This window comes from Pelodiscus sinensis, chromosome 8, assembly GCF_049634645.1.
Source record: "Pelodiscus sinensis isolate JC-2024 chromosome 8, ASM4963464v1, whole genome shotgun sequence".
Classification (NCBI taxonomy): Eukaryota; Metazoa; Chordata; order Testudines; family Trionychidae; genus Pelodiscus; species Pelodiscus sinensis.
The window spans coordinates 4643441-4665396 of NC_134718.1; the positions used below are offsets into that span (position 1 = coordinate 4643441).

Consider the following 21956-nt stretch of genomic DNA (forward strand, 5'->3'; position numbering starts at 1 on the left):
GATCCAGCTGGCCGGTGTAGGGTCACAGCAGCCAGGCATGAGTGGGTATGCCACGTCCCCTGCTATGCACACTGGCAGTCTGGTCACTCAGAGGGAAAAAGGTGCCCACCTCCAGCTGGGCATTCAGGCTGGAGTTGTGGAAAACTAGGGTGTCGTGAGCCCTGCCCAATGTTTGTGAAGAGGCCCCAGTGGTCCACCAGGGCCTGCAGGACTACGTAGAAGTAGCCTTTTTGGTTGACAAACTGGGCCACACGATGTTCTGGGGCCCGGATGGGGATGTGCGTGCCGTCGATGGCTCCCACGCAGTTGGGAAATCCCAGCACAGCAGAGCTGCCCATGGTGGTGTCCAGGTCCTGGAGCCGGATGACTCTGCACAGCAGCAGTGAGCTGATAGCCCGGAGGACCTGCAGAAGGAGAGACAGGAACACATACACAGAGATTGAGAGAGGAGCTGTGTGCTCCCAGTGGGATATGGCCGCCCCTCCCTCCTGGCACCCCACCCTACAGGAGCCCCCTCCCCGTTAGCCCATGGCCACCCCCCACACACACCAGGCCTCTGTGAGGGTGAGAAAGCACCAGCCCGCAGGGCCAAGGCTTCCCCCCCTACCCCAGACAGTGCTCAGTTGTCCCCCCCCCATCCTGAAGGTCCCCCTTATGCAACACCCTCCCTCCCCCTGTGCAGGGGCTGCATCCTGTGATGTCCTTACCTGCAAGAGGATGGCCCCCAACAGTGGACCTCCCCATCCCAAACTGGTGTGCCACCAAGCAGTAGCTGTCTAGGATGGCCAGCTTCCAGAGAGTGATGGTGACCCACTTTTGGAGTGGGATGGTGGGCCTCAGGTGGGTGTCGCGTCATTGGAGGGCGGGTGCCAGCCAGACACAGAGCTCGTGGAAGGTGGCCTTCTGCATGCAGAAGTTCTGCACTCATTGCTGGTCGTCCCACCGCTCCATGACCAGCTGGTCTCACCACTCCAAGGTGGTGTCCAGCCTCCAGATTCTTCTGGGTATGGTGGGCAGGGGCAGCCATAGTGGAACACCTGCAGCTAGACAGAGGTTAAGGAGGAATATCTCGGGGTCCACCTCCATGAGGAAGAGGGCCCCTGCTTAAAGCAGGCACTGCAGGGAGTGCAGCGTGGCCCTAGGGGTCCGTGGCATGTCCAGGGGCAGCTCCGGCTCCATAGAGCAGGGCAGACTGTTGGAAAGCTGTGTGGTCCCCAAAGAGCAAAGGGCAAACACAGAAGGCGCTACTGAGGCTTAGCTTTGCCAAAGGGGCTAGCAAGCAGGCAGCAGAGACAGAGAAGCGGCTGTCCAGGGGGGTCCCTTTAAGCATGCGGCTCTGGAGGGCTCCAGCAACAGTACTCAAGAGCAACTGATGACCTCTAGCCCAGCTACAAGTGCTTCCGGGTGGCTTTTATATGCGGGAGAGCATCCAGTAGTGTGGACGCTCTCTTGCACAAAAGAGCCTCGCAAAAGCGAGGTGCTTTGATGTGTGGACGAGCTCTTGCACAAGAAGCCTTTGCACAAAAAAGCTAGTGCTACAGACTTCTTGCGGAACAACACTGTAGTGAAGACGTAGCCTTAGTGTACACAAGGCCCTGGGTAGTTTTACCACATTGGTTGGTTGGAACAAATCTAATGGGGTGACCTAGAGTGTAACCTTGACCAGCTGATATGTTTTAAATCTATCGCTGCCTTGTCTATACTATGGTTTTAATATGGGTTAGCTAACATCTATACAAGCTGAAAGGAGCTAAGGGAAATACACTCAATAAACTGTCCTTTCAAGGAACCCAACATCCCTTAGCCAGTGTGTTAGCATTGCTCTTCACGGGCACCTTAAGATATCCCAGACGAGGTGTGACTTGAGCCAGAAGTAAAAGTAACACATTGAGTGCTTATACTGGGCTGGCTGGACCTTTGGTCTGCCCCAGTATGGCCATTCTTATGTTCTTATCCAAAGCAGGGCGACTTATCCATTCGGCACAGGAGGCACAGGGCCTAGGGCTCACGATACTTTTAGGGGCCCACAAAAATGTTTTAATTTCTTTTAAAATCAGAAGAAAAAAATGAACTTTTAGGGCCCACGAAAATCTATTAAATTTTGCCTAAAACAGAAAAAAATAAAATGTTGAAGTATTTGAAGTTATATCAAAAATAATTTTTAATATATTTTTTTTTTTAATGGAGAAAGGGGCCCACGAAGGCAGGAGTGCCTAGGGCCCATGAAAGTCAGAATGCAGCCCTGATCCAAAGGGTGTTTTCTCTGAGGTATTGGTCCAGTCTTATCTCCAATGTTAAGGTTCTGAAATGTTCCAGTGTGTCCCTTCCTCCCTCCTTCCCACACACACATTTGTGATTTCTGACCATGAAGTCAAGGGAAGCTTTGTCATCGACTTAAACAGGGCCAGGATAGATCTAAGTGGATTCTAAAACTATCTCGGGGGAGGGGAAGGAGAAGGAGCTGTCTGGGTTTACCCTAACTTAGAACAGTACCTCGTTCCTTAGGGGGCTGCCTCAGCAGAGCTAGGATGTCTCTTAAGCAACTCAGGCACTTAAAATGGGAAAGAATATTTATTTCCAAGACTAGGACTTTACAGCCAGCTGATAGAGCTGCCCATAGGACCCTACTGGGCCATTTGTGTGAATCTGATCATTGAATTGCAGGAGGTGACAAATCCCTGGATGCTGGAGATAGCCAGCTGGTTCTTGGGCTCAGGAAGATGTGGAGTAAAAGGAGGAATGATGAGAATGACTTCAGAGATACCTATAATCTGACTGATGGTCGAGCTTTCCTGCTAATGGACACAACAATGAAAAAGGTGACTGATAAGCTAACACTCAGAGAGATTGACAAGGCTGTGATGACAGGGCTGAGACAGTAAGGGAAGCAACCATCAGCCAAATGCTAGGGGATCAAGATGGGGTTTTGGAGACTGTAAAAAATTAGGGACTGAAAAATGAGAGTCACTAAGAGCTGTGGGTGCTAAGCACCAGGACTGCAATAAAGACATCAGTACCTTTGATGTGAGGTAAAGAATGTGCTGGTGTAACGGTTAGCCTCCAGCCCAAATGCAAACCCTTGTGAACTCAATGAAACTCTGAGTGGGTGTTTTTCTTCTCTAGTGTTTTTCAATTATTTGTGGCATCTTGGCACTCAGGTTCTGGCAGGGATTAGAAGGGCTAGGGTATTGCATGAGGGACTGTAATTGCAGTGTTACAGCTTCACAGAGGAGAGGAAGCAGTGGGAATCTGTCAGGAAAGTGTGCCCGCAGGAAGCTTCCAGCCCAGTGGTCACAGCTACATGGTTCAGATTGTTTGCATGAGCTGCAGAGGCTTGAACCTGAAAGATTCTGCAATGCTCTAGCCCAGCCTAGCAAAGTAGTTAAGCACAAGCTTAATTTCAAGCACATGAGGAAGCCCTGTAATTTCAGTGGGCTGCAGGATCAAGCTCTCACAATTTAGGTGCCGATTTAAACAACTGTTTGGTGATCCTACTATTATTGACATGTGGATGCCATTAAAGCACAATCAGCATTTTCCACACCATCACATTTCACCTTTCCATGGTTTCCCCAGCAATCAGAATGGGAAATGCAGCATGCTGATCTTTGGCAGTCACACAAAAGTACTCCATCCTCAATCAAAGTGAAAGTAAAGCAAAAAATCAGAGCTTGGATATACTTTTGTTACTGTAGGTATGTCAGCAGGGCCTGGTGGAGCCAACCAAGATGTGCTAGGTGCTGTATACTTGAGATCACAGTCCTAATAGACATGACAAACAAAGGGTGGGTGTAAGGAAAGAGTATGATCCCCATTTTACTGATGGGGGACAGAAAGATGGATTGACTTAACAATGGTTAAGCAGGGAGCATGTGGCAGAGCTGGGGAAATGTGCCCAGGTGAGTGCCCTTTCTATAGGATAAGCCATTGGTCTGGCTAATTCTAATTTTTTTACTTTTGTTTTCAGGGGGCTGACCTTGTTAAGAGTATTCCGGTAAGTACTGGCATCACTACATGCATTTCCCTTCCACGTGCTATTTCCAATATCAGTATTTATTATATGTGCTATTGATCATAGTGCCTAGCAGCCCCAGGTGTGGCTCAGGAGCCCATGGTGGTAAGTGCCATGCACACAGAACAAAAAAAGACAATCCAAAAGTTTACAATCTAGTAATAGAGCCAATAGTGCCACAATTCTGTCTGCTCATTGTTACTCCTTCTGAGTGTTCTTCACTGGAGTTGCCTCAGCCATCCTCCATCTTCACTACAACATAGCTGTTCAATGCAGACCTCACAAATAAAGAGATTGAGCAGGTTTTTATTGGGGCTTTCTCTAATGTAGACATTTTCTGAGCAGTGGCTGCCATGTACTCCTTGTTTGTACTAAGGATGTTAAATTTCGATTAAATAACTAATCGAATAGTCGATGGGATTTCCATTGACTATTAAATTATTTGATAAGGACTAGCATGGCGTTCCACCTTTGAAATGTGTGTTGACTAGCTGCTTACATCCCTAGTTTGTACAGCATCTGATACAATGGAACCCCAACCTAGCTGAGGCCTTCAGACCCTACTACAATATTATAATACAGAAGGTTCTTTGGGGGCTTTGCTGAGAGGGTCAAATCAGGGCAAGTTGCTTAGAGACAGGGCTACTTAAAGGCCCAAGACTGGAGAGTCCTCCATTATAAGGCTCCAGACCAGTCACAAAGAGCACTTCTGTTTGCCACATTGGCTTGCGAGAAGTCATATAAGCAATCCACTTAGACACTACAGCTTTTCCTGTGCTACCACCAGCACTACACCTTACATAGATAAGAGGTTATGAAAATCAGTCTCACTAAATCAGAACAGGTTCTTCTGATCCCAAAAGACCAGCCATATTCTCAGGTCAATTTATACCTTGGATCTTACTCAAAAGAGCATGCTGTGCCAATCCTTTAGAATCTAACATCTAAAGATTTATTACTAAAAATACATACAGCAATTGTAAAGTTCTTGGTGGAGGCTTGTAGAAGAGATGGAATGATCTGCTCTCATAGATCACGTCTCTGGAATACATCCTCTGTTAGGATAGGTCATCAGTTCTTTCAGGCTTCAGTTGATAGCAGAGATCCATCAGAGTGATGAACCAAATTAAAGACAAAATGGAGGAACCCCGGGGCCTTCTATATACTCTTGGCCACGTGGACAGACTCCCATTGTTTTCGCTGTGTAAAAGTATGTCCCAAGAATCAACCTGAATAGCCTTTCCCAGACATGCTGGCTAACTGTTCTGTGTTACTCTAGGGGCTTTATTTGAAATATAGATGCACAGCTAATGTTCATATCTACAAGTGCAAAAATTATATATGCACACAAGTAGTATAAACATAATCAGCAAATCATAAGCTTTCTATAGACATCTCACCTGGCCCACTTGTTCAAGATCTGGTGCAAACATATAACAGTGATTGCAACAATGATCTGTACATTCACATTATAATCCAATACATAAATAATAATAAATATGCTGATTGGTTATTTTAGCTATTATCCTGGCCTCATTTAAGGACAGGTAACTTGGTATCACTGAAACTAACATTTCAGTCATCTGAGCCTATGATAGATGGAGATTTTTGTATGAAATTGTGTAGACCCTGAATAAGAAAAATGAATAGTTATAAAGTCTCCCCACTTAAACTTGCTGTGCAGCACTGATACGTGCTGATGAACAGTTGACTGATTTCAGCTTGATTAACTAATCAAACAATCGATGGGCTTTCCATTGACGTCGATCAGTCTGTAGGGCACCTTAGCCTTGAAATGTACAGGAGCCCCGGCGGCACTTTCAAAAGCAGAATTGCAGTGGAAGCGGAGACTGCTTCATTCCCCACTTGCGGCATTTCTGCTGCGCCTCTACTCCTGCCCCCATGGAGACGGTGCAGGGGGGGAACCAGCTTTTAAGCTGGCCCCCCCCACTGGCTCTTGCTCCCCTACCTTTCTGCCTGTCTCTGATAGAGAGAGTGACTAGTCGCATCGCTAGTTGATTAGTTTCTTACATCCTTAGTCTGATTCCACTCGTGGGTGACTGCCATTCGGTGCTTTCTCTGTTCTACTACATCTGGAACCTTTCAATTAACATGGGAAACATTTTCCTCTGTTCCAGAGATTTCCCAGCAATGGCTCTGGGAATTTTACAACTAAGGGGAGTTGGATATCAAGGTGCGGTTAGGACAAGAAGCAATGGGCTGAAATTGCAACAAGGGAAAAAGCTTCCTAACTGTCAGGGTGGTTAAACACTGGAATAAATTGCCTAGGGAGGTTGTGGAATCTCCATCACTGGAGATATTGAAGAGCAGGTTGGATGGACATCAATCAGGGATGATCTAGATGGTGCTTGTTCCTGCCAAGAGGGCAGGGGACTGGATTTGAAGATCTCTTGAGGTCCCTTCCAGTTCTGGTATTCTCTATTCTATGATCAAGGCTTTTGAAACAGGAGTAACAAAAGGGTTACTCTATGTGAACTTAGAATGAGAAAACTATTAACAAGCAGGTGTATTTGTAAAAATAAGAACCAATTGTAGTTAGCATTTAGAAAGGAAGTTTTGAATTGGTGTTGGTTGATGATATGAAAGCAAAAGCGTTATCATTTCATTTACATCAGTATGAACCAACAGCAGCTCTACGGAAACCAGCTGATTTATACCAGTGCAGCCAACACTAGTGGAAATGAGATAGTAGTCAGGCTGTGATTTTTAGGATTACTTTTTTCTGAAGCATCCCTAGGTAGGTGTAGGTGGACAAAGAACCAAATTTGTCTAACTATTTTGCCTTGATATAATTAGGTGAAATGTGCCTGAGAGAGCTCCTCAGCACTACCACTGCCCACCACATATCCTAAACTCTTTAAAACATTACCTTTATCAAATAGATAAAGCAATGTAACTGAGGGAAGGGACAGTAGTATAAACTAACTGGATTTTGCAGGAATCTCTATTTCCATGTCATGTTCCAGCCACACTACATAACTGCAGAGTGAGTATTAAGGAGGGGACATGATTTGAAATCTCTATGTTTGTCCTAAACCTAGACAACTAATCTTTTCAAAAAAAGAACTGGAGACTGACAGCCCTTTATTGGCATCTAAAGGAACAAGAACTCTGATGTTCTAGCAAAGTTTGTATTTTAAGCAGAAATCTCCCCTATAAAATAAAAACCAATTGTACTTAGCAGTCCTCCTGGAAACAGACTTTAGTACTGTCCACAGGATGGGGAAGTTTCTCTAAGTATCAGCTTAAGTTGTACTTTGGTTTGCACTGCCCAGGATGAAAGCCACACTTGGAGCAGAATGAGAGGCCTCATGAAGAGAACCAAGCTGAGGAACCAGAGCAAGTTGGGACTCTCATCAGCAGCTCTGAAGAGATCCTGCCCACAGCTCTACAGGTAACACCTGTCAGGACTGGGATGTTCATAGGAGTCTTTGGTTTGTAATTAAGACGGTGCAGTTAGGAGACTTAATGAAGATTTATCTAAGACTACTTGTTTCAGGAGAGTTCTTTTCTGAACCAAAGCAACTTTTTCCTCTAGCCATCGCTGTTTGCTGCTACTTTTGACAAAGATGAAAGTTTTTTGTTTCTTCTCCTATCCACCTAGCTTGTAAAGATGTCCTGCCCTGCAGAGTGAATGCCATTGGATACAACTGAAGAACGGTAAAAAAGACCCTTTTTCCTAGCATGGCAGAGGAATCTTCAGACTCTTGGATAGTTCCTCATGAGATATAAAGTGTAAAACTGGCCATGGCTAATTCAATTCCAGCCCATACACCAATTTTTATTTCTAACCTTTTTGAGTTGTATGCTGCCTTCAGTCCCCCTATGTGTCTCCCTTCAAAAGGAATGATATTGATAACCTCATGTTGCACCCAACCCAGTTTGAAGATGTAGGGTGGAAGAAACACAGTTGTCATAAATGTTTTCTTTCATCTGAGAGAGAGAGAGAGAGAGAGAGAGAGAGAGAAAGCAGAAAGCAGAGCTTTCTACCTCTGCTAGATAACCTGTGCTGATCCCTTAGATAGACACTAATAACACATCACACTTTATATTGCATATCTCTACATAGCACCATGCAGTTTGGGCATGACACCACTGCTGTTATCCCTGCACAGATATTCCTTTAACTTTTCAAGCTCTTTCATGTGTTCCAATGAATCTCTGTAGCTTTGCATATATAACTAAGTAAGAGGAACAGCCTGGATAGCTTGCTCACAAGAGCAAGAGGATTAGGGATGGGACTGGGCAACTCGCCCATGTTTTTTCAGCTAGGAACATAGTAGTATTGACAGCAGTTTGCTGAAAAGATTGTTGGCTATTTTCAATTTTCAGCTGGCAGAGCAGCTGTGTAATTCAGGAGTGTTCCAGAGTTGCTGGAGGTAGGGTGTACCTACAATGCAAAAACATATTTGAATTAGGATACATATAGTTACAGCTGGAAAGGCTTCTAATGGTTTACAGAATGGCTTTCCCAGCTGGAAAAAACTTGATCTTGGACCAAATCCATGCAACAGACAAGCTTCCTGCTATTGTTTGGATAACCAAAACAAATACAAAGCAGAAAAAATCAAACAGCTTCAGCTAAAGTAGGTGGCATGGGCAAATAAGCCTGGGAGAAGAAACAAATCAGCCTGAACCTTCACTCTTGGCTTAAATTGGACCAAAATTGTGTTGGGGGTTCCAAAGAGTTCTGGCTATTTCTCTCTCTCTCTCTCTGACTGGAAGATTCTACCTGGTCTTTGCCCTACTCTATACAGTGCCAATAATTGCACCACAAATTAGAATTATGCTGGTGTTAAATCAGCATTGCTTCACAGAGGGCAATGGAAGCAGCTGAGGATTGGGCCCCAGAGACCTTAGACAGTTGTTGCACTTACTGGTCCCAGATTATGACCCAATAGAAATTCTGGGATAGCTCAAGAACAAACCGTACCTCTCATTTTGATGGAACTGGGATACACCAGAAATATGTTGATTTTCCACTTCTGTTCTCAAACATTGTAACCTTCTTTCTTTCCTTCCACTAAATACCTCTCCCCACTTCAAGCCTGCTGTCGACCCCTTTCCTCCCACCTCCAGCTCCCACTGCACTCTCATTCCTCCCACCATCCCACATACTCACACAACTTTCCTGCACTCCTTGCAGCCACTGATGGAGGTGGAGACATGGCACGGCAAGAAGAGATGACTAGCATTTCAACAGAGCACCCCTAGCTGAAGTGCAGGGTCTGTGCCTAACCAGCATTTATGAACAACACAAATCTTTTTATATTTTTAAACCCTGGGGCCATGGCTCTTTCACAGATGCCTGGGGTTTCACCAGTTGTACTAGGACCACAGCTATGGGCAATGGAGCATTAGACCTTTGTACCTTTTGTAAACATAGTAAATCTGTGATGATCTGATCTTTCCTTATCCTAACTTTCTCAGCATCTGAAGTACAGTCAAGTCTCCTGTGATACTGAACTGCAGCACTCTAGATTTTCATTTCCTCTACTAATCTGTAGTTCAGGGAGATGAAGTCTGGTAGTTTTTTACATGCAGTCCCATTTGAGTTATTCAGGCAAATGGAAAATTGCTTTGGTTTTATTTTTCTACTTAGGTCAAAGCAAATCCCCTTTCATGGGCACGTTCTGGTTATGATGAATGATCTGCTCTGAGGTGTTTTCACATCCACAAAAGAATTCTTCTATTAGAAAAGGAACCTGTTGCTTTCCCTAGGAAGAGCTGGGCTCCTGCCAAGGCAAGCTTGTGCCCGCTACGAAGGTGGAGTGCCTCACAATGTCCAAAACAGGCAGATTTTTGTATTTGCAATTTTCATATTGATTCTTTACTCACATATGGTGAAATTCATCTCTGTGCACATAGCCTAGTGCACATCACTAGGTAACTCAGATGGTGCACGCTTGATCTGGCCCTCAGCAAAGCAGTGAAGGCATAACCTAGTCATTCATCCACTCAGGGAGAGCCTGGTGCCCCCCTAAGAGCTTCCTTTCTCTTTGGCTAGTTTTGGTGGTGCCCAGAATGCCCCAAATCCCCCCCCCCCCCCCCAGTCTCAGGGACACACATGCTTGCAGCCAGGGTGAGCAAGTGGCCAGAAGCCACTCTAACCCTGCTGTGCTGCCAACAAGCCCCGGACATTTTAAATCACTCCAGGGTAGCAGGGGGAGTGCATAGGGCAGTGAAGGGAGGGGAACTGCGGTGGAGGATGCAGAGGGCAGGGAATGCAAGGGGTGGCAGGTGTGAGTTTTGATGGAACCTAGCCCCTGTCCAGGAATATTCCTGGTGTTGGGCTCCATGGGCCATATAACTCACTGCCTATATTATTTTGATATTTTCTGTTTGTCACTCCCACCCCCCATGTGGGGAACATATTGTCTGTTTTCCTGCAGATGGTACTTATGTTTGCCTGTTTGTTATTCGGTGACTGTTGACCAGGCAACATGTTTTATAGTCTGCATTTTTGGATGCTGCCACAAGTATATTTGACAGCATGTGATCTGGAAACTTAGGCTGGAGCTGGAAAAAATAACAGCTCTGGATGCAGCTCAGATGTGTGTGGTGTAACATACAAAAATACAGCCACATGTTTTGAGTCCTATCAGCATTAATAGTATTTTTCCATTGGTTTAGGCCAGAAGTTATGACTTCAGATCAGAGGAAGATGGAGAGGAACTCCATGATTATTCTGGGGCAAAGCACAAGGAATGAAAAGATCTGGCCTTTCTGAGCACCTGAATTCAATGGACCTAGGTAAAAGAGTTATCTGAGAGGAGGCTTTTTCCTTCCCCCAGCAGAGAAAGTATTTTGTGCCCATTACCAAGATTTGTTTCCAGATGCAAAGCCTGGTGTAAGTTATGTTTGCTGTAAGTAGCCCCAATAACTATGCCCATGGAACTACTTTCATTCAGTGGTGCTGGAACACTTTTAGTAGTGAGCGTGCTGTAGCACCCCCTGGACCCCTAGTCCCATACCTGTCCTTCATTGACAAGAGCTAAGGATCTGGCCTGTGTGCTTGTGTTTCAAAATTAAGACTAATTGGGAGTAAAAGTCCAGAAAGGAACATTCTAATCATAGTGTCTGCCCTCCTGTGCAACTCAGGCCTGAAACTCAGCCAGTAATCCCTGCATTAAACCTGCTAAAGTAGAGTGTGTATTTTAGAGTGATTTCCAATCTTGCTTGAAAGATTCCCAGTGATGGAGACTCCACCACATCCCTCAGCATTTGAGAGCATCCCTGTATTCAAATCTGAATAGAATCAAGTTCAGCCCATCCTCTAGGTCTGTGATAGAAAAGCAATTGGAAAAGTCAGGGAGAAGACTGCCTCGCTTGCTGATCTCCCCCATTCCACAGCCTACATTCTTGTTTTGGAAATGAATGAGCTGGGGCGCTGCTGGGCATGACATTGCACACCATGAAAATACATTGTGCAGATTATGTTCTACAGCAGGGTCTGTGTCAAGGTAGCAGGGGGGGAGGAGAGGTAAGAGAAAGATTTGCTGAAGGTAGGGTGCTCAGCTGTACAAGAGTTTGCTATTGACATGAATGTAAAAGTGAACTTAAAACAATTCTAGAAAGCAGGAATGTATTTACCATCTCAGCAATAGTAACCAGCCAGATTCAATACAACGTCATATGCAAACTATCTTAAGTCCTCCTGCTTGTGATGTATTATTGAGCTCCTGGACTTCAGTCAGTAGAAATAGATGAGATTGTCATAGAACACCAGTGCCGCAAGGAAAAACAAAGACAGGACTACATGTAGTAAACATTGCTGGAGATGAGCACTAGTACAAGACTCAAGGGATTTTTTCTATCTCTACTTTTGGGTATTACTACCCAGCAGTGACTAGCATGGGGAGTTTTACGGAGCTCCCATGCAGTGACCAAGTTAATCAAAGCCACCAGCCAAGATTTTCTAAAGCTGGATTTGTTAGGTCCCAGTCTTGTGTGGGTAAGCCTCTAACTCCATCTGGAGCTTCACTTATTCAGTGGGTCCCCATGCAGACAGCCATGGGTACCAGCCATGCAGAGACTATTGCAGGACATGGGGGCTTCAGTTTCACAAGGCATAAGGGAGCGGTAGACAAAGGTTTCCCTTATCGACCGATCTGCGTCTAGACTGCCACGCTATGCCGGATCAGCTGATTATCGGCACAGCGTGGCGGCCATTTTTATTTTAATGAAGCGGGGATTATTTAAATCCCCGCTTCATTGACTGTCAGGTAAACTAGTTTACATGGCTCCGTCGATGGAGTCATGTATCTAGACACACCCTTAGAGACTAACAAAAATGTAGATGGGATCATGAGCGCAGGACTATTCCCTGCTTTTTAAAGTTTTTTCAGTTATAGGCTAACACGACTACTTCTCTGAAACTCCTGGGAAAGTTAGATTAGTAGGGAGATTGGGGATGGAAAGGAAAGTTTTAAGTCTCTATTACAAGCCACAGTAGTTCTTTATTCAGTTAAGGCCTGTAAGTCTTCTGCCTGTGATCTCCTGGATAGGCTGTGCCCAGCAGTTTGGAGGCTGCATTCTTGCCACCCATCTGTTGCCCACCTTTAACAGATACAGAGGACACAGACCATGGTTTAAAAGGCCACTGAAGCCATGACAACAGCCGTATCTCTATGCATGTGCTATAAATCCTCATTTTTGCTATGAGGACTTACCCAAAACAGGTGAAAATTCTGTCTGCTAAATTGGAGTAAGGCAGCTGAGCTCAGGGGTGGTATTATGATTTTTGGTGCCCTAAGCATCCTGAGCACCTGCAGTCTCCATTTTCTGCTGGGGGAGGGGGTGGCCATTCCTCAGAGGGCTGGAGGCTGCACTCAGAGCTGCGGGGGATGGGATCAGGGGGGGGGGGCAGGAGCAGGGCAAAGAGGCTGGCAGGGGAGAGAGCAGGCGGCCCATGTGGTGCAGCTAGCCACAGTGGCAGGCTGAGAGGTGGAGTCAGGGGTCAGGGAATTGGGGCCACTGGAACTGGCTCTGCCCACATCCTTCGGTGGCCTTAGGCATAAGCAGCATAGGGCCCTACTAACACACCATCACAGGTGCTCCAACTCATAGAATCATAGAACTCTACAACTGGAAGGGACCTCAAGAGATCATCAAGTCCAGTCCCCTGCCCTCACAGCAGGACCAAACACGGTCTAGATCATCCCTGACATGTCTGTCCAGCCTGCTCTTAAAAATCTCCCTAGGCAATTTACTCCAGAGTTTAACCATCCTGACAGGAAGGAACTTTTTCCTAATGTCTAACCTAAACTTGCCTTGCTGCAGTTTAAGCCCATTGCTTCTTGTCCTATCATCAGAGGCCAAGGAGAACAATTTTCCCCCTCCTCCCTGTGACACCCTTTTAGATATCTGAAAACTGCTCTCATGTCCCTCTCAGTCTTCTCTTTTCCAAACTAAACAAGCCCAATTCCTTCAGTCTTATGTAGTGATGCCTTATGCAGCCATGTATGCTGCATATGCCTAAGGATGGCCTTGGCTGAGCTGTTTAGCAAACAAAGTTTCCAGAGTCAAGTTACTGTTAACTAAAGCTCCAACTTCACATCTGTCCAGAACCCTAGGACAGTCTCAGAAACTACAGTAAAAAAAACAAATGGTCTGGTCGCACCTTATAGATTAACAAAACATGTAGATGGTATCAAGTATCAGAGGGGTAGCTGTGTTAGTCTGAATTTGCAAAAGCGACAAGGAGTCCTGTGGCACCTTATAGACTAACTGAAGTGTAGGAGCATAAGCTTTCGTGGGCAAAGACCCACTTCGTCAGATGCACTTCGTAGATGGTATCATGACCTTTCGTGGGCACAGCCCACTCTTTCTAACTCAGCTACCCCCTGAAGCTCCACAAACTACAGTGTTAGACAAACTTCAAAAGAGTCAGAGTTTGAATAATTCTGCAGAAGATTGAGTGTATTTCTTCTGTTCATCTGAGCTATTGGGAACCTCTTAGTTCTACAACACTGGGCTAGAACACCCTGGAGGACAGGATCTCTCAGCATACTACCAGTATTGCTGCCCCAGTGCAGAGCCAAAAGTGTAAATAAAGCAACCTAGCCAAGCTAAAACTGGATCCAAACTGCAAAAGTCAGATCAAGACAGGATCCAGGCTTGGAGAGGAAGAGGATCTTTAATTCAGGGATCTTATCTGGATTTAGAACCCAGTAAACACAGGTCTGGATCCAAACTTATTCCAATTTTCAGCTGGTTTTAGCCCATTTCTAATGCAAACACTTGAGAACATTTTATAAAGAATTTTGTTATAACAATGACCTGAGGTGAAACAGCTATTATTTATCAGAACTTCTTTGGACATACAGGCCAAAAATTCCAAGCGTGCTCTCTAATCTGGGGGAAAGGAGGAGCAGCATCTTGAGACACTTTGCTCTTCAAAGGTGCTGCACCCCTACAATTCCAAGACAACTCATATAAAGCTATGGAAACTCAGTACCTCTAAAAATTGGATCCAAAGTGTTTCAGATTGAGCATTCAGAAATGAAAACACCCAAAAGAAGGTGCAATGATAGATCTTTCAGCTGTGCAACAAACGTAGCTGCCATTCTGGTTTTCAGTGAGTCAGTGTATGTCTAGCCAGCTTTATCCAGAGCTGGGGAGGTTTATATCTTGATTATTCTGTGAATAATCATTGTGTCTTCATAAATGCAGTGGGCCAAACCTTACATTAATTCACACTGATCTCGCTGACTCCAGGAAGACTGCATGGGCTGTGAATCAACATCCCAGTGAGAATTGGGGCATATGTGTTACAATAAACAGTATTATGAACTGGTAATTTTACACTTAAATGAATTTTTGTATAGCTTTTATAAAATGAATTATCAATCTTTTGTTGTTAAGTTATATGAGGTATATTCCTACATTTCTAGCAATAAATAAATTTATACCCAGTAACATACTGTGTATTTCTCCTCCCAGGATGCAATCTGATACAAAGGTAAAGAGCTTAATAAAAGTGCTATTATGGACTACAATTGATCTTCATATTTTTATTAAAAAATGTGCTTGAGTCCAGATTCTTGTCCCAGAGAGACAAATAGGAACAGGGCGAAAGCACTGGGAAGCTGCAGGATAAATTTTTAAATTCTGAGTGCCTCATCTGAAATACCCATCTTAGACCTGATTTCCAAAAATATGGTAACACTATAATTTCAGTGAGAAGTATGGCACTATGCCCTGTATTCATCATAGAGATATACTTATTATATGAATATGGCATTACTAAGATGTATTTTATGCAAGGTGAGATATCTTTGGAAAGATTATGATTTACTGAATGTGAATGTCCTATTTGTATGTATGTTTCATTCCTGTATCTGAAGTTAGGAATATTGACTATGTATAAATTCAAAAAGTAATTGCACCTGGGGAACGTGCACCAGACAGTATAGAATCAGCCTGGATGGGCCATTAGGACAAACTATAGGACTCTGAAGATGTTACTCTCCCACTTTCCTGGGATGCAGGACCATGTGATCATGTCACATGGGATTGGATTCCATCTTGGACTGCTAGTATGTTTTCCACTAGCAGGGATGGGGATCAAAGTGGGAAACAAAGAATTCCCATCATATGTAAATCTTATTGAGTCTGGGAGTGAATTAATCCAGGGTCTTTCTTGACTAAATATCCACCTAGGATGACGCTAGAAACAAATAAAAAGGGGTGGGGGGAGGAAGTACTGAGCCGGGGTTGCCCCTTGAGAGAGAGACTGGAATTTTAAGCTTCAAGCAGGAGCAATTTGTCTGCAAGATACTCTGTGACATCCTTAAAACAACATTTAGGGTAAGAAATTACTCCTTGTAATCAGTTTATTTAGTCTATTAACTTTAGTTTGCATATTTATTTTATTTGCTTAGTAATCAGCTTTGATCTTTTTGCTATCCCTTATAATCACTTAAAATCTACCTTTTGTAGTTAAGACGTGTTTTTGTTTATTCAAAAACCAGTCTGTGGAATTCATAACTGGGGGGGGGGGGGGAGTAGGGAAAGCTGTTCATATCTTCCTTCACATTGAGAGGGGGGAAGATCTCACATGTTTATGCTGCATAGATATCTGTGCACTGCAAGACAATACTGTGTCGGGCTTTACACTTGGGTGGGTTCTTGAGTGCTGGGCAGTTCCCAAACAGAGTCTTCCCACGTAGAGCTGATTTCAGTGTCTGTCTCTTTTGCAGCTTGGTGTGGTCTGTAAAGGTGTCTTCATGGGACATAGCTGAAAATACAAAATTCAGAATAAACTGCTGAGAGATAGGAAGCTGTACTCCTAAATGCGATTGATTATTCTCCTGTGAGAGATATCAGACCTGCCAAAAAAATAAACTTATATCTCACCACAGTGGCTAACAAGAAGTCATCAGTGCAGTTTCTTGAGGTATTCCAATCTTATATCACCATCAAAAACACTGGATTCAGAGATAAGTGGTTCTTTACCACTCATCACCACCTTCTGATCCAAAAGGACCAGGCACAGACCCAGGTCAATGTACAACTCAGATCCTATCCCCAAATCATAAAGTTGCTAATCCTTTAGGCTGTGTCTACACTGGGCCACTTATTCCGGAAAATCAGCCGCTTTTCCGGAATAAGCTGTGAGCTGTCTATACTGGCCCTTGAATTTCCAGAAAAGCAACGACGCTCTACTGTACAAAATCAGCCGCTATTCCGGAATAAGCTGTGAGCTGTCTATACTGGCCCTTGAATTTCCAGAAAAGCAACGACGCTCTACTGCACAAAATCAGCCGCTATTCCGGAAAAGCTACGCTGCTCCCGCTCGGGCATAAGTCCTTATTCCGGAACACTGTTCCGGAAAAGGGCCAGTGTAGACAGCCCAGTAGTCTTTTCCGGAAAAAAGACCCAATCGCGAAAATGACGATCGGGGCTCTTTTCCGGAAAAGCGCATCTACATTGGCCACAGATGCTTTTCCGGAAAAAGGGCTTTTCTGGAAAAGCAGCCTGCCAAAGTAGACGCTCTTTTTCCAGAAATACTTATAAGGAAAACTATTCTGTTTTAAGCATTTCCGGAAATTCATGCCAGTGTAGACACAGCCTTAGTGCTAAAGAAAGAAAGAAAGAAAGAAAGAAGTTTAAAGGAACCAACAGGTCTGCCAATGAGGGGAAAAGAGGGAAGTTGCCCCGGGGTCCAGTGATTACAAAGGGCCCGGGGCTCCCGGCAGCTACTGCGACAGTGCTGGTGGCGGGAGCCCCAAGCCCTTTAAATGGCCACCAGACTCCCAGGCAGCTGTCACTGTTGCATCCATGGGTGGTGCTGTCTCCAAGTTCTGTACAAAGTAGGCCATGTGAAGTGTCAAACGAAAGCTTATGCGCTATTGATTCTTTGTGTGCTACTCATATACTTTTGTATATTTTTGTATGTGAAGTCATGAATATGGGCTCTGTTCTTGTATTTTAAATGTTCTCTGTCTGGGAGGGAGCAATGGGCCTGGACTGCATATTGAAAGGAGTCTTTATTCGGTGAAAGGCTGTGCTAACTATCAATGCTTCATGGACAATGGCTCTCAAAGTGGCCAATACACACCAGACGAATGCATCTGGAAACCTGCAGACTAGCCAGTGCATCATGGCTACTTGCATGTGAAACACAGACAGGTCACTTCATCATGTGATCAGCTCCAGTTTGGAAAGCACAAGGAATATAAAAATGCTATGAAGCTGCTTCCATCTTGTCTTCAATCCTGCTCCTGATTCCAGATGCATCCTTGCTATGGAGAGAGAGCCAGGAAGGATTCACAGACCTATCCTGACATAGGATGTACACTAGAGACTTTTAAACAAGCAATTTACAACATCTCTGCTAAAAGTCTTCATCAAGAACTTGGTGATTGATGTATGTAATGTATTCTCTTTAACAATCTCACTCTCAACCTTTTTCTTTCTTTTATTAATAAACCTATGGATTTTAAATTCTAAAGGATTGGCCCAGCGTGCTCTTTTGGATAAGATCCTGAGGCATAAATTGACCTAGGATTGAGGCTGGTCTTTTGGGACTGGGAGAACCTGTTCGGAGTTGGTGAGATTGGGTTTTATAACCTGTCACCTGTGTGTAAGGTATAGGTCTGGTTCCGGCATAGGTAAAACTGGGGTGTCTCAGAGGTTTTGCTTGTGAGGCTTCTCGTTGGCCAGATTAGCAGCTGAAGTGCTCTGTATGACTGGTTTGTTGTCTATATAGGAAAGGACTCCAGTCGTGGGCTGTAAGTAGCCCTGGTTTTGAACAATTCACCCTGAATGGACTCCCTCAGTGGTTCCCAGACCCGACCTGATATATTACAGCTAGCCCCAGCCCCACCCTTCTGCCTGAGGCCCTGCCCCTTCTGAAGCATGTAGCTTCCCCCACCTCCTGCCCAGGATTCCGGCAATTCTGTTGCCAAAATTCTGGGAATCCAATATACTCAGTAATTGCAAAGATCTTGGTTCAGGCTTGTAGATGCCGGAGACATCAGAGCAGAGAGCGACGATGGGCGAAACACCGGCCAAAAGAGGACACTGTGCTGAGGAACAGAACTAACTTCCAGATTGACTAGCAGGAGGCGCTGCGCCGGTGAGTGTGCAAACTGTTACTCTGACCCACAGGTTCCCAGGAAGGTTAGGCTCTTTTACAGTTCATTGTCTCTTGCTGATGGGCCTTCAGCACTGTCCAGTGTGGTAGGTTCACCGATGGAGTAGGTCAGAATTTACTGTCATGGTGTCCTGACAGGTCTCCTGCTCCAGCAGTGATGATAACCTGAAAGCTGCATGCACGTGTACTCAGTGATGTGTGCTGTTGACTTGCGCAATTAGTCAACACAGCAGACGCCCAAGAGAGCCCCCAAAGACCACAAATCAGATAAGGATTGAAGGCACTCGGACAGGTTTCTTGTTAAGCTAAGTACAGTAAGAGTTGTCAGTAGACTCTACTGAACCACTGCGCATATGTATCCATAACAATGGACTCCGCTCAGTCAGTGGGAGACCTCCCTGCCCCCATAATGGACAGAGACTGCCCCTCCAAGACCCCACTTTATATATAGGTACAAACAAGTTACACATCACTCCTGACGTGTCAGGTTGTCACCCGCTGATGCTACTTAGATACCACCCATCACGCTGTATCTTGTGGTTCCATTAGAACATCTCTATCCATCATGCAGTCGGTCTAAACCCTTTCCTGAACTGGGGTCTATATCTGTGGGGAGTGTGGGTACCAAGGTCTTTTTTAATGAGCTGGTGGTTCCATCCTTTTGGAATGTGCTTTCAACTTATGACCAGTACCAATTACTGTTCTGCACGTGGGCCTATTACAATTAGTATTTTGCGCACTCAGCCCTGTTTGTGCCAAGTTCTGTGAGCAGGGACCTGCTCTTGCTCACAGCTTAGCTTTGCTTTGTTAGCCAAATTTTGTCCATTGATTGCCAGGCCTCAAACCAGGCCTATGCTACCTGAGCTTTTGTTTCAGGTCCTCATCTGACTATATCCAGCTTTTTCATTGTTGTTCCTGAAGTGCAGGTAATAGGCTTCACTCAGCAGGAACACATGTGTTATGTCAACCTATAGTTCATATTCCTAACTCCAGAAACAGAAGTTATGTGTGTATAGAAATAGGATGATCATAACCTTTTCAATTATGTTACATGAATCATCTTGCATAAAGCATATCTCAGTTATGACCTGTTCAGATCAAGCATACTTTCATAAAGCATGTGGAATGCCCCATCACATCTTTCATATAGCACATTAGGTCTGTAATGGCATTTTTCAGAGGAGAAAAGACAAGACTGGTTACAGACACTATCTTTGAAATATCAATATCACAAGGTCTTAACAAAGTCCGTATGTATCATTTTTAATATGAGCATGGTTTTTTTCCAAAATATCATGCACATAGTACATTTTTACAGTTTTTAGTATCAGCAATACATCAGTGACAAAAGTTAGCATTAATATTAGCATCAAATCTATCATAGATGTACATTTTGTGATTAAGCTAATTTCACACAGTGGGTCCTGTGCTTCTGGGTCACGGTAGGCTGCGTATTCTCCCCTATGCAACTGTGTATTTTGTGTATGTTTAAGGACAGGTCTATGTGGCTCTGTGCACATGTTGGGAGGAGGTGGGCAGTGGGTCTCCACATACTACACCCAGCATGATCCTCACAGCTCCCTGCAAGCATTCCAGGCACATCCCATTGTCCTGGCACTTAAAACCTTACCCAGCTTTAAGCTATGATAAGAAGAAGCTGTATCCCAAATTTGGTGGTCCTAACTCTAGCCATTTAGGATGAGTTCTTGAACAGTCAGACAGACAGAGACTTGCTTGCTCACACACAGACAAACTCTCTCAAATATATAGCAGATTTTCTTTTGGTAACTACTGTTTTTGCCTGACATTTGTATTCACTTAAATTCTATCTTTGCAGTCAATACACTTCGGCTATGTCTACATTAGCGGCTTCTTGCGCAAGAACACATCCAACAGCTGTGCTTTTGCGCAAGAGCATCCATGGCAGTGTGGACATTCTCTTGCGCAAGAAAGCTCTGATGGCCATTTTAGCCATAGGACTTTCTTGCGCAAGAAACTCCGACCGAGCGTCCACACTGACCTCTTGCGCAAGAGCTCCTGCACAAAAGGGCTTACACCTGTTAAAAAAGAGCATTGCTCTTGCGCAAGAAGCCCTCTCTTACCACACCGTACTGTAAATTTCCTTGCGCAAGAGCGGATGGGCCATGTGGACACTCTGTGGATTCTTGCGCAAGAACTGCCATAGTTGCGCAAGAAGCCGCGAGTGTAGACATAGCCTTCTTGTAGGCATTTACCTTTACCAGTGAGTTTGTATGAACTGTGTGGCAAGTCTGTGTGGCATCCCTCCTGGGATGAGGTTTACCTGGGTGGTCGACAAATACCTTTGATGTCGCCACCCGCGTGTCCAGACTATCGCACTGAGCCAACAAACAGCTGATCAGCTGTTTGTCGGCTCAGCGCGGCAGCCATGTAAATTTAAATGAAGCAGCGATTATTTAAATCGCTGCTTCATTTTACTATGTCTGGAAGCCTAATCTACATGCCTCTGGCGACAGAGGCATGTAGTCTAGATGTACCCTCAGATTTAACAAAAGCAGGTGATGTCCACTTTCCATTGACTCAATAAAGTAGTGACTCAATAAATTAGATGGTCTATTCCTGAAGTGCTGTACTAAGAGCAAAGGGCAGATTTGGCTGGTGACTTACTCAAGTGATTCATGGGTGGCTCTGGGGACATTCCTGCAATCTGTCTGGGCGTTAGACTTCACATGCACTAGTGCTGAGTGATAATAGCTCCTGTAGGGGTTACGGCTGGTCCACAACAAAGCATTGTGCGACAGATCCCAGGCTGGGGAGAGTTAAGAGGATACAGCAGTCCCAGAATCCCATGCTGCACCCCAGGGGAATCCCATCACACCATGATTAAAACTCTTGATGATCACTTTTGCTCTGTCCTCCTGCTGCTTCTCCATTAGAGTTTACTGTTATAGATGCTACCATATTCTGGGCAAACCTTAGTGAATGGATTTACATCTTACTGAACTAAGTTTAATATGTTTGTGCTTCAGTATATATGGTGAGATCACATGTCACTTTCTCTAAGAGGAGTGAGTATGCTAACTCAATGCCTCTGGCTATCTGGCCTTTGAAGCCACCCCCTAGAGATATTCGTATGGACTAGTTCAAAGTGGATTCTCCAGGGACCAACGGATGAAGAAAAGGATTTTGGATAAATTGCCTGATTTTAAATGGGCTTAAGGCCTTCTTTCTGCTCCGTTCCAAGTTCCCTGTAAGCTGCACAGCCATGCAGCTGCAGAGTTAGTGCTGCATAGTTAAACTGTGCATGTGCTCAAGGAACCTGCCACCTGGAAGAGGGACGCT

The 21956-nt window shown here is 44.7% G+C and overlaps 1 protein-coding gene across 4 annotated transcripts in view; it reads left to right on the forward strand.

Annotated features, from left to right (window-relative positions):
* LOC102454024 (uncharacterized) overlaps nucleotides 1-17990 on the forward strand; it is an 88703-nt gene extending 70713 nt beyond the window's left edge. For all 4 annotated transcript variants that reach the window (XM_075935726.1, XM_075935727.1, XM_075935728.1 and 1 more), the window contains exons 5-8: nucleotides 2665-2819; nucleotides 3968-3994; nucleotides 7309-7427; nucleotides 10667-17990. In XM_075935726.1, coding sequence (XP_075791841.1) covers nucleotides 2665-2819; nucleotides 3968-3994; nucleotides 7309-7427; nucleotides 10667-10763 — 398 coding nt within the window. In that variant the 3' untranslated portion in view covers nucleotides 10764-17990. The remainder of the gene's footprint in view (nucleotides 1-2664; nucleotides 2820-3967; nucleotides 3995-7308; nucleotides 7428-10666) is intronic.
* Nucleotides 17991-21956: the final 3966 nt, after the last annotated feature.